The sequence below is a fragment of the Vicugna pacos genome, chromosome X, assembly GCF_048564905.1.
Source record: "Vicugna pacos chromosome X, VicPac4, whole genome shotgun sequence".
NCBI lineage: Eukaryota > Metazoa > Chordata > Mammalia > Artiodactyla > Camelidae > Vicugna > Vicugna pacos.
The window spans coordinates 103,775,096-103,788,338 of record NC_133023.1 but is presented as its reverse complement, the minus strand read 5'-3'; the positions used below and the strand labels follow the sequence as shown (position 1 = coordinate 103,788,338).

The 13,243-nt window shown below is 44.2% G+C and overlaps 1 protein-coding gene across 1 annotated transcript in view; it reads right to left on the bottom strand.

Moving 5' to 3' along the window:
- Window positions 1-11,614: 11,614 nt before the first annotated feature.
- The window catches only part of AFF2 (ALF transcription elongation factor 2), a 458,491-nt gene continuing 456,862 nt past the window's right edge, over window positions 11,615-13,243 (bottom strand). Inside the window, exon 22 of the mRNA XM_072955933.1 lies at window positions 11,615-11,736. Within this exon, the coding sequence (XP_072812034.1) occupies window positions 11,615-11,736 (122 nt within the window). The remainder of the gene's footprint in view (window positions 11,737-13,243) is intronic.

Genomic DNA, 13,243 nt, shown 5'->3' with positions numbered 1-13,243 from the left:
AGGTCCTGATCTCAGTCTTCATGGAAGGAGGCATCTCTGGAAGGCTGGCCCAGTGCTTTTCTTTTAGAGTTCTCTGGAAGGACCAAGAGGACATCCTTCCCTGAGGGCTCAGGGTCCTTTTTTTTTTTTTAATTTTGTAAATTTAAGTGTAGTTGATTTACAACTTTGTCTTAGTTTCAGGTGTACAACAGGGATTCAGATACACACACACACACACATATATATATATATATACACATTCTTTTTCAGATACTTTTCCATTATAGGTTATCACAAGATTTTGAATATAGTTCCCTGTGCTATATGTAAGTCCTTGCTGTTTATCTATGTTATATAAAGAAGTGTGTATCTGTTAATCCCAAGCTTGTAATTTATCCCTCCCCTCCCCCTTCCCCCTGGTAACCATAAGTTTGTTTGTTTACTATGTCTGTGAGTCTGTTTCTGTTTTGTAAATAAAAGTGCATTTGTGTCATTTTTTTTTAGATTCCACATATAAGTGATATCATATGATACTTGTCTTTGACCTACTTCACTTAGTAGGATCATTTCTAGGTTCATCCATGTTGCTGCAAATTAAATTATTTAATTCTTTTTATTGCTGAGTAGTATTCCATTGTATAAATATACCACACTGCTTTATCCAGTCATCTGTCGATGGACATTTAGGCTGTTTCCATTCTTGGCTATTGTAAATAGTGCTGCTATGAACATTGGGGTGCAGGTGTCATCCTGAAGTAGGGTTCCTTCTGGATATATGCCCAGGAGTGGGATTCCTGGGTCATATGGTAAGTCTCTTCCTAGTCTTTTGAGGAATCTCCATACTGTTTTCCACAGTGGCTGCACCAACTGCATTCCCACCAGCAGTGTAGGAGGGTTCCCTTTTCTCCACAGCCTCTCCAGCATTTGTCATTGGTGGACTTTTGAATGATGGCCCTTCTGACCAATATGAGATGAGACCTTATTGTAGTTTTGATCCACATTTCTCTAATAATTAGCCATGTTGAGCATCTTTTCTTGTGCCTGTTGAAGACTCTTCTTTACTTTTGTTTCTAGAATAAAATGATACTCTAGCAGCAATAGTATTATACGTGATAGTGAGAAGCAAGAGATGGTAGTGGTTAAGGTCAAGGGCTTTGGGGCCACACTGTCTAAATTCTGGCTGTGTGACTTTAGGCAAGCTGCTTAACCTCTCTGTGCCTCTGTTTTGTCATCTATGAATCAGGAATATAACAGTACCTATCTCATAGGGCCATTAGGAGGATTATGTAAGTTAATATGGAAGAAAGTGCTAGAACAGTGCCTGGCACACAGTAAGTACTGCATAAACTGACCAAAGAGCATAATCCAATTTTTAAAAATCTCTTTGTGTTTTTCCTCCCAGCTCGTCTCTGCACTCATGCATATGTTTACCTAGGCATGATGATAATTTATGACATCTGTTTTTTTTTGAGCGAAGTAGAAAACAACTGGGTTGCTTGAGAACAAATTTATAATCTGTTTAGGTCTATTTACTCAGAGCAAATATTTCTTCATTATCTCATAAGAAAAATGTTCATGTTTACCGATATTGTAGGGTTCACATTTTGGAAAGGATTTGGAATTCTTCGTGCTAGTGTCATGGGCATCAGTTTCAGCCACATTTAGCTACATCAGTGTTCACACCTGGACTCCGAGGATGCAGTGTCAAACTATCCGGCCACGCCAAATGCAGTTCGCTTGTTCACAGGAAATTCAGCTAAGCTGATGGTTGATGTGGCGTTGATGTTCAAGTGCTCTGTGCTGTGTAGTGTTTTAGCGCTGCAATTTCTCACTTTGTCTGGCCAGGGAATATACTTCATACAAATGAAATTTCTAGATACCCAGAGCCTCCTTTTGCACTGCCTGGGAAATACTGAACATTTTGAAGGGAATAGCTCTGAAATACATGGCATGCTCTTCTCCCTTAGTAGAAAGGATCTACTTAAGATGACTTAACCTTTTCCTGATGACTTGAAATCATTATTGTGACCTAAAATTACCACCTAGGTTGCCCGCCCAGGCCATGCCCCCACAGTAAACTGCCATACTCTCCTGTGCTTTTAAGTTTTCAGTCTAGTTTTATCATTTCCTCTGTCTCTCTTCTCAGCAGCCACTCCAGTTGTGACTTTGTACTAAGCCTTTTTGTGCTGTGCTACTAAGGGTCCAGAAAACTAAACATTTGACATTTTTCTCTTAAGTGGGCTTTGAATGATAGCCCAAAGGTCCCTCATAAAATAAATTGGCTTTGTGAGAGTTATGTCCTTCCCCGCTCTCACTTTTAAAGGTGTTGAAGTAAGTGGGCACACTGAGCATGCATTATAACGCAAAAGGCGTGGTGACTTGGTGCTTGTGGCTGCAGAATCTGTAAGCAGAAATAATCTACAGGTCTAAAGTGAGATTTTCATAAAAATTTTATTTTGCATTTTTAAATAATTCAATGCACTGGCAGTATAGTTAATGCCTCGATGAGAAAAACCAATGCACCAGCTCAGCCAATATCATTTTTACAGAGACACCGTGTTGGAAAACAACAAAACTACATTGAAACGTCTGTACACAGAGTTACTGGACTGAGAACAAAGCGCCAACAAAACGCTTGTGCGCCACACATTTGAAATGCAAAGCAACACAGGCAGATACAGCTTTATTCACGTAAAGCACATGAAACCAGTTTTCAGGAACCAGATACCATTTCATTCACTGCTTGATGTTTGAACAGTTACCTTGGTCTGTACAGAACATCAGAACTTACTGAAATTCTGATGAGATAAGCATGCTTGTTAAGAACAGTGACAGTTGGTGAATCTGCAATGAGTATGAAGATTGGAAATCTGCACCCAAGGAAAAGGTGCTCAAAAGACGAACTGGATTATGGTAAAACAAACGGGGTGCTTTATGAATTAACATCGCCTCTTAAAGGCTACTTGGGGTGCCCCCAGTGTGGAAAGGGTCTTCCTTGGGGGGACAAGGCCTCTCAGGAACCAGGCCAGGCTATTTCTGATGGTTTTGCTCATGTACCAACATGGAGGGAGCCCGGGCCAGGACAGTGGCCCCAGGGATTTGAGCTGTAGCTCAAGGGCAAGTTCACTCCTGAGGGCTCGACTCAGCTCACACGCTGCAGCTGAAGTGGCCTTCATCGCCCCTCCCACGTGTCTCAGCCTTTCTTTTGGAAACCCAGCTCAATTTGAACAGAACCTCTTCCCTCACAAAGGCCAGCGGAATCCAAGTAGTTGAACCCTAATATGATGATAATAGCTTCCAAGGGTTGAGGTGTTTTCATTTAAAACCTCTGCCTTCATAGAGCACTGTAGCCATGGCCTCCTGGAACTGGAAAAGAATATTTTTCAAGAAGGGAAGGCTAAAATCCTACGAAGGACAGCAAGCCAGACGCGCTGCACATGCGCGCGAGCGGACACGCGCGCGCACACACAGATGGCACGTCCTGTCCGGGCAGTTCTGGCTTGCCCCAGCAGTCCGGCGGCGTGGTGGTGGCGAGCGCCCCCCTACCCCCAACAAAGCACATGATGACGATTAAATTCCCATTTGTATCCTGGTTACTCAATAAATATTTCCATGACACTTAAATATACAAACTTTCTGTTTAAAATATGCATGAAAATGTCTTTTTTTCTCCAAGAAAAAGTGAAAGGTTTAGAGAGTCACATCTTCATCAACCACATGTGGGGATTAGCTTTCTGGTTCTTATACACAGGCTCACGGGCACGTTAGGAAACACTTCAAATAAGCACACAAGACACGAATGCGCCTCTTCGAGCCAAAGCAAACACACGCGCTGTAGACCAGGCAGAAGACACCGCTGGCAAGCCTCAGGGGGTATTTTTCAAGTCTCAGTCAAGTGCCTTACTAGAAAAATATGTGGAGTTATTTGTTAAACTGCATTAGGTCTCAGACGATGTTAGAAACTGTTTTTTTGTACCATTTGTCAGTGTGGCGTATGGAAGGGCCCAACAAACATGGCGTGTTCCTCTTTGAAAACTCATCAATATTTGATTAGCTTTAGATTTCATTCCTAGCCTGATCTAATGCAGATTTACCAAAGACCCCAGCTTTCAAGATTTTAATGAGGGAGGGAGGGAGAGAGGGTGACAGAGATAGGTAGATAGAAGAAATACACATTGCGATCAATCCAAACATTTCTTCAATCAGTAATACCAAACCCTTTCAAAATAAGAAAAGGAAAAGGAGAAAGGAAAAAAAGAGGGAAAAGACGAACCTAAAAAACCCCGCCTTGACTGAAGTGCTCTGGGCAATTTCTTGAAGAGAAATTTGTTCTTCGTATTGATCATGGTCACAGCAACATCTGAAGATGTTAGCCATTGCCAGGTCTCCAACTAAAGTTCATTGAAAAATCCTGCTGTAAACTGTCTCATCTGCCTGCAACCACTCCACTTGCTCCAGAATGATCTCATAAAGGTCAAAACACTGCTCCACAAAGTTCTACAACTGGACAAATGAATTCAACAGACTAGTGTTTATACTGCCATATGATGATGGACTTGTTATAACAGCATGATTTAATAATACAGCATGCCTCTCCAGGTGGCATGTTTTAAATCAGAACACGTCTATTTTTATTAATCTGTTATGTCTTAAGATCATGAACAAGAACAATTCAGAAGCTCACATTGAATTCAACTATTCATTTGTTTAAAGACAGAAAGAGCCCAAGCAGGAAAGCAGAAGCCAGAGAGAGAGAGAGAGAGAAAGAGAGAGAGAGAAGGAACAACCACAGCCACAACCATCGCGACCACCACCGCAGAACAGAAATGAAAGCAGCCTCTTCTCTGGAGGAGCCTTAAGGATACACAGTCAGCTAACCAAATGTGCCAAGGGGAAGGATTTGCAGGATCTTTTGCTCCCAAGGGGCAGTCTGAGCCTGGAAACTCTACCAGGCTCACTTTTGAAGTATTCATTTTATCCGAAGACAACGCAACATTAAACCATCTTCAGAAGCGCTATTCCGATGAAAACAGGACTGAAAGCAGCCATTTGCGGAACTGAGTATGTGGGAGGGGTTCCATCTCAGACAGTTCGTTTTCTAAATACCCAGAGAGCAGAGCGCCCAGGAAGAAGGCTATTTGACAAACTGTCTTGAGATAGAATCAACCTCATTTGTGATATTTGTGGGTCAATATGACTGATTAGTGAGGATGGTTTGGAAATGGAAAATCACGGATGACAATGAACACATTTCTAATTCTCTACAGCCGCGCAAACTGGTCCATCGCCTCGGGGGACACCGAGTCCTCATGTGACTGTGATGGCAATTAAACCAGATCCAGATGTTACCTCCCTCCAGTCAGGGCAAATGCTGCAGGGTTATCACAAGGCGCCAGAAGACCACCCCTCCACGTTGCTGTGATGGCCACAGGAAGAGCTTCAGAGGCAAAAGAGAGAAAGGCCAGAAAGGAAGAGTAAGACATGGGTGTCCTCCAGGGCTAACAGCACTTGATCGTGGACTCGGGCTGGGACAGAACATGGAAATGTTTAAAGAAAAATAAGATTTTAGGGCAAGTTCTTCGACCTTTCCAGATACAAGCCTCTTATTAACTGTAGAAGAGGCACCAAACCAGGAGAACAGGTCCTTTGAGACTTTCTGTTCTACTCTCAGGATGACTGATGATGAGGAGGGCTAGTAAAAAAAAGAAAAAGAAAAGAAAAGTTTGTGTATGTGTGTGTTTAATGAAAACCTCATTCTCTTAGAAAAATATACTGAAGTTTATGCCTTCTTGTTAAGTGACCTTGGTTTTCTTTATATTGGGTAGAAAAGGGAACTGTTTTGGTCTTGATGATCATTTCTGAATATTAATCATATAATTGATACAGGGGACATTCAGGTTTGAATTCGGAGCGAGCACAGCAAGTAGGTACTTTCAACTAAAAACACATGTGAAGTAACTTGGATCCCTAACAGCTCAAGTGAAAGCAATGGGGAGGTGGGAGGATCGCTGCGTTTCCATATTATGAGAAAATAACACAATACTCTTTGGCTTGTGCTGTTCTCCACAGAAGCCCGAATGCTTCCAACCAGACAAAGGCCGTCACTAGTAGGAGCAAGAGTAAATCCTTTACTCAAGTTACACTGACAAGCTTGAAATGCCACTTGGACGTTTCAGTGATAATAATAATAAAATAATACTCACCCATCCTCGTTTTAAACCAACCAGGAGGGTTTTCTAAGCACTTATCTCACTTCCGTTTTACCTTGGAGAGGTGGAGATGGCCAAGCCAGCCCCACGATGGATTCGTGCTTGGGGCCGCAGAGGGCTTCATGCCTCCTGGCCGGCTCCTGCTTAAAACCTGCCCATCTAGGCTTCACCATAAATTACCTACGTTCCGAGAGGATCGACTCATATTTGGAAATGATGTCACAGTTTTTGTCACTAAAATGTGTGTGTGTTCACATGAACATAAACATGAAATATGAGCCCTCTTTGGCTGCGTTCAGGACTGTGGAGGGGCTGGCTGGCCCAGTCTCCCAGCTTGGTGTGTATCTCTTCCCAACTCTGTGTTCACTGACATCACAGTAGCTCGAAATCAGCCAGGGTGGGAGCAGTGACGCCACGGCCACTGGCAAATGCCACAAATTCAGTGCTTTCGGTTCTTGGAGACCTTGTTAAACATTTTACCAATAGACCACTTGTAGCATGCCCAGCTGACCGAAGGAGACGCTAGCTCCCGGTCTGAAGCTAGTTGGTCCACATGGCACAACGCAGCCTCTTTGGGGGTTCCCCCAATTCTGCTTCCTGCCCAGGAGCTCCTCTTCCGCTGCTGTCACAAGTACCACAGAACCACGGAAGGGCACGCGCATCTGGCATGCATTTGGCTAGCCTTTGGCGTCCCACTGTGCTCTGAACCCTTTTTCCTATTCTGTAGCCACAAGAGTGAGGGGGGCCAAAACCAAGTAGGTAAAGCATTTGCAATTCGGATTAAGCTCCAGAAATGGCAGCTGCCTTCCCGCTGCAGAAGCTGGAGAACAATGATCCCCTCGGTAGGAACAAGCTAACCCCAGTTGAAAGCATCCATGGGGCACTCTTCAGGAAGTTTCCCGGCTGGTCTGCCTGCTGCAGGTCACCAGCAAAGTGCCGGCGGGCGCTGGGTGTGTGGCCCCCGCAGCATCCCGCCAGGGGCCTGGTAGCAGGCTTCCCCCTTCCCTCCTCAAAGTCTGGTACAAATCAAAGAGCCAACAAAATTGAGGTCACTGGCAAAAGAGTTTGAAATTTTGAATGATTTTTATTAAACACCATTAGTCTACACTGCACAGTTAATGAAACAGCAAAGCTCCAATCTCTTAGAAGAACGATGATTGATCATGGATCAGAAGAGCAATTCTGGGTCCCCTAACCCATGGTGAGCCTGATGAAGGGTTCATTACCATCTCAGGCCAGAAGCAGAAAGGGGCGAGAACTGCTGCCTGGCCACCCCCCACCCCCACCCCCGTCTGCCCTCCCCATAATGCAATTTTCTTTGAGTCGATGGGTTACAGAGGAGAACGGGATGCTCTTGGTAAAGAGGGCTTCTAGATTGGTGAGGAGGAGAATGGAAAGGGAACTCATACTTTGTCTTTCCCCAAAAATATCAGATGGTAGGATTCATGTCTGAGACCAGCCTATCCAATTAGCCTCCTGCCAGGGTAAATGCTGATTATCAATACACGGATGCCATTCCTGTTGTTGGAGTCTGCTAACACCGAAGAGAAAATGAATCCGAGTTTAATGCTGAGAATAAGGCTGTGCGAGTGGAAACGAGAAACAACAAGAACAACAGACGACGACCACGACGAGGAAGAAGAATTTAGTCTGCCAGTCGCGTACAGCGCAGCCACAACTGGCTCCATGTTCCCCCCCAGAATTGAATTTGGGGGCACTGATTCGACCCATCCATTCCATGTTGTGTAGCTATAGCGTCTCGCCACACATTCGCTCAATGGGGAGAGTGATGCTTCTCTAAGCGAGCAGTTCATTGCCTTACTGAGTAGTCCTACCCAGTGGTCCAGTTTGGTGCGCCCACCTGGCAACTCACGCAGGTGAATTTTATCATGTCTGTTGAGACGTGTGCGAGGGCTTCACCCCCACGGCTAAATCGATTCTGCCTTCAGAAATGCTTTCCAACTTCACTTTCCCACTTCAACCTCCGGGATGCAAATTTGAATAAAACATAATCTGAATTAGCTTTGGGAAAGATAACGACAGAAGGAGTTCTCTTTCCACTAAAGACCCAATCCAATGCATGAGGCAAGGTACTGTCCCAATGAAAATCCATCCATTTGGAAACTCAGCCAAACACACTTGAGCCAATGGTTTCTTTCTAATTTAGCAACTTGGTTACTGACCGAAGAGTTGAATCTTTTTCTGTCGTTACATGGGAAAAAGGCATCCCAGTCTCGAGTCTTTGCAAAGTTAGCAGCAGCTAATCTGCTTTTCCAATTATGTCATCCAAATATACAACTACTAGTATTTTCCCAATGAGATTATTAAGTAATTAACAGTCTACAGGCTGGCTAACAACATGCTCACGGCTAAATTCTACCCCGAGGACCACACGAGTATACTCTTTTCAAATTAATCCTACCTACCAAACTCAGACAGTAATATGACAAAACCACTAAAAAATCCAAAGTTAATTAAAAATACAAAGCCAAGCCAACATCATAACACAAACTTGTCAAACTCTCTGTGGTTGGAGCTTGGGTGACAAGTGAAGGCATAGTGGTGGCTGCCCATCTCCCTACCTCCATGAGCTTATTGAGTTGTGTCTCACCAAGCCTCCATCAAGGCCTCAAGGCAGGATCTCTTGCTGCCATCCACATGTCTTGTATCCCTCCCACAAAGTGGTACACCGAAGAGATTTACTTGACAAAATATCTCAATCCCTCAAATAGCTGCACACCTACAACACACATCACCATTTACAATGTGATGAATCAAGTGCCTGGAAAACAGCAACAATCTTTAATCATGAAACCGAAAGACGTCTCATCTCCAGGGATGGGAAGGCAATTCACCCTCCATGTTTAATTGGTTTCTAAGCTGCTTTACAAGTGGGTCTGCTAAGTAATCAGGTGGTGATCCTGAGCTCGACTGTCAGATTTGATCATCGTGCTGCTGATTTGGCACACGTTTTACACTCAGCCACCAGAGGTGACGCATCGGGCAGCGAGCGGGACTCTCTGCTGCCTCCCTGTTGTGTGTAATGTAGATATTAATGGCTCACTGAAACTAGAGGTACGAGTCTTTCATTCATGAGGCAATATGCTTGTTTCCCTGGGAAACTGCCCCTAGTACTCCAATGTCTAGTTTCTGGAGGTTGAATTTCAAGAAGAATCTATTCCTAAATCCATGATGGTCTAGGATCGTGGTCTAGGTTGAACTTACAAGTCAAGCCAGCGGGCTTCATTATATATAGTAATAGTCAGGCATTCTACCTGGTAAGCCATACACACAGAGAACTGGAGTCACTGCAAAGCCATCAGCTTCACTTCTATAATGTGACACCCTCCTTGGGTGTTCGGGGTCATTTCTATGATCATTTCCCCATGTTAGAGGCTCGGAAGAGTCTCTCGGGTTTCCTTGGTCTGTGTGTGTGTCTGCAAGTGTGAGTGTTGTTGCTGAGACTGCGAACATCCAGCTCCGCCACCCCGGGAGCATGAAAAGTGCTGGGTTCAGCTGCGGGGACGCTCCCAGCAGCCATCTTCACAGTGTGGCCTCAGCCATTGGAGGCCAACTTCCACAGCCTTATTATACCGCATAGGGTCTTAAACTCAAAGATGACCAGAACAGAGCTCGTCTGGCTCTTTTGCAACTGGGGACATAGCTAACCTTGACAGTGAGAGTGCGGAGTGATCCCTCGCTGCTCCTGTTACAGACTTGCATGACATGCTTGAAAAATCATACAAGTTTGTATCTTTCATGTGCATGTAGCTATTAGTTACCTGGTCATAACTCAGTGAACAGAAGCCAATAACTCAGCAGATTAAAGGCTGTGTGGAATTAGATACCGGCAGGCAATTACAAGGAACTAACGTACGAGTGGTTTTCACTGCAGGTGGGGGGTTCTTCCGGTGAGCTGGAACAGCGAAGGTGATATTTGCATTGCGATGTTTAGGGGCATAAAACGAATGCAGAGGATCATCAAGGGGTGGGGGCAGTCACAACTGATGTGGGAATATCTCCAAATCAGGTGAACCGTCCCCAATCTTCAGGGCTCTCTGAAAGCCACTCTAGGGTGAAGCAGTACCCCAAGACTCATTTTTTTGTTGCTGTTGTTAAAAGGCTAGTTAGTACTTCGAGAGTTTGGAGTTTTCTTTGGGATTTTCATGGAAATGATTCATGCTAATATAAACGTGAATAAAATCAGTGATTGTATTTCAGTCAGAAGCTAATGAGCCAAAAAAAGAAAAGAAAGATCCAAGGAAAAAGAAAGAAGAAAAAAAGAAACCCTGCGAAATAGAAACTGTGGCTGCTAACTGTGGAAGTCCAGATGCTAAAGCCACTAGGAAGCCGACTGTGTGTCATTACTTCTGGGTAGTGACAACTCGTCTTTTGTTTCCAGAGATTTGAACAAAATACAATTAAAAAATCCTGCCAGTTATGGACCTGCCTACTACCTGCAAAAGAGGCAGAGGTGCGCGTTTCCTGGACGGTTTCCAGACCTCTCTTATCTCTCATCTCCAACGCCTCTAACATCTCTAGTGTAGCATTTTGGCTACGAGGGTGCGCACCGACTAAACTGCCCTCAGAAGGACAGCTTTCCACAAAGAGAATCCCAGGTGAGGATTTACGCTTCCAGTCATGGAGTCCAAAAAGATTTATCCAGCGGATGCCTTGAAATTGTCGAAATCAGTGTTGCCGCTTCTTCTCATCACTGACATTGCTATGAGTCAGGAAAGGGGTGCTAATCCCGAAGTCCTCTGCTTGTGTGCTGCAGTGTCGCCTCTGAGCAGCATCGCTGTGCTCATTCATTTTCTTAATACTCTCGATTTTATGATGTTGCTACAACATCTAACCAGTGGGTTTCGACAAGGAAAATTCTCATCTGAAAATTGAGTCTGTGGGAACCACAAAAGTTTAACAAAGGATTATGAACTACGTTCTTGTCTGGACATAAGAACACGGTTTGGGGAATGGCTACTGCTGAAAATTGGAATCTTTGCAGGTCCTCTGTGTCTGTGTTCACTCCCATACATATATATGGCATACGACATATATATATATATGACATTCCGTCTCACTTCTCAGGAACCTGCCATCACAATTGCTTTCCATTCTTTGTTTGGGGTAGTGTGGACCTAAAACAACACTGTAAGGACTGTGTCATTCCATCAAGCACAGAAGGATGGTGGGAGCTGAGAAATGCATATAAAATATTGAAAACTGACTAAGTCATAAAAGATACACTGCGCTCAAGTTGTAGTGTCCACTGACAATGACTTCTGTTTTTCACAGATAGCAAAAGAAGCAGAAAAACAAACACAATCAAAGAGAACTTTCCCAATGAGTGGCGTTCCACCAGCGACCGAGGGTGCTCTGGTAGAGGTAGAGTGATGGGCGGTGGGGCTGCAGACGGGGAGCACCCACTACAACAAATGGGCGTCGATGCGCAGCCAGCACAGTCCCTGGCGAACGTAGCGGACGAGATTGGTCATGCTGCTGTGCTGAGTCAGGGGCCCCATCAGCGTGTCCAGGTCGCCAAAGAATTCTGAAAATCAGAGCAGACCTTGGTCAGGCCTTTGCATGCTGTCACGGCCCCTGACTGCTTAAGCTGCCTTCGGGCAGCACCACCGCCTTGTGGGCATCAGAAAACTTATCTGTTGTTAATTCATTCACTCATTCATCCAACAGAAATTTACAGAGTGCCTATGAAGCGACCAAAACTCTCTATTAAGCCCTATTATTCTCATCTGTAGTTAGTGCCCCAAACTCCACAGCATAAGTAATGTCTGTAAAGGTTATTGTGATTAATGAAACACACACTCCTTTACATCTGTTAATTCAGTGTCAGTTTTTTCAAATCGCTGTGTATTTTCTCAGACAGCAGATTCCAAAAGTACATTACAGTCCTGTGGAGGTTTGTGAGATGCACACAGATATTCACCACAAATATGCATATATTACTTATAAAAATATATTTGTATAAACATATATAATATTTATATATTGAAAACATACACATAAAATTACACATCTAAAATAAAATGTATTTAAATATCATTCACATTATATATTGAATTAATATTTTTATATATTACAACTTTATATTTAGAAAGGGGTCCTTATACATAAAATGGTAGGGAGCCCTGGTCTATATGATACCAAGCAGTTTTTCATTCTCTGTGCTATTGCATTAAAAACATTCTCTTTTCCTCTTGTCTAAACGAACAGAGTTTACTGATTTTTCTTGGCTTGATGCAGTCACAGCCAGTGAGCCCAGACAGCCATTATAGCCATCAGCATCTAAGGCCAAACAAGTGTCTAGGAAGCATCTGATTTGGTGAGGCTTCTGCCTTTGGGGAAGGAAAATGACTTGTAAGTATCTGCCACATAACACGTCCCCCTGCCCCCTGGGACATGGATGGGAAGACTGCCTGGCGATTCCCCTCCAGATGACTTGAGGAAGGGGCAGCACTGGGGACACACTACTGTCCAGAGTCTTAGACTGTCTGCTTTGGGGCGGGGGCGGGAGTAAGCAGGAAAAACCATGTGAGCTCTAGAAAGTCCTAGGCTTCCCCTTTTCACGTCTGAACTGATCTGTCTGGTGCTGCGTTGTTCTTGGTTAGGAGAGGGCTCTCGGGCAACCTCTTCATTAGCTTCGCCTGGAGGAGGCAGCCTCAGCCACAAGGAAGTCACTCCTGTGCTGGCTGAGGGTGAGGGATCTTTGGGGCGGGGGCGGGGGGAGGTGCTGGAGACGACCTTACAGCGAGCGGCTGGGATGCTCTCCTGCCTCCTTGGGAAGCAATTTCCTCGCGTGGGTTCTGTGCGCCTGATTGCCCAGCAGATGGCATTTCACTAAACAGTGCATTTATTCTTCGTGTTATGTGTAACACATGGGCTCCTGCTCTACGTATCAACTTCATTTGATTATGTGATACTTTTTAACCTGTACTATGCAATAAAAGTAATTTCTGCCGATAAAAGAGTCAATTATTTTTGGCATCTAAACTACTTTCTTATGTAATACAATATTAAAGGAAATGTTAAAGGGTCCA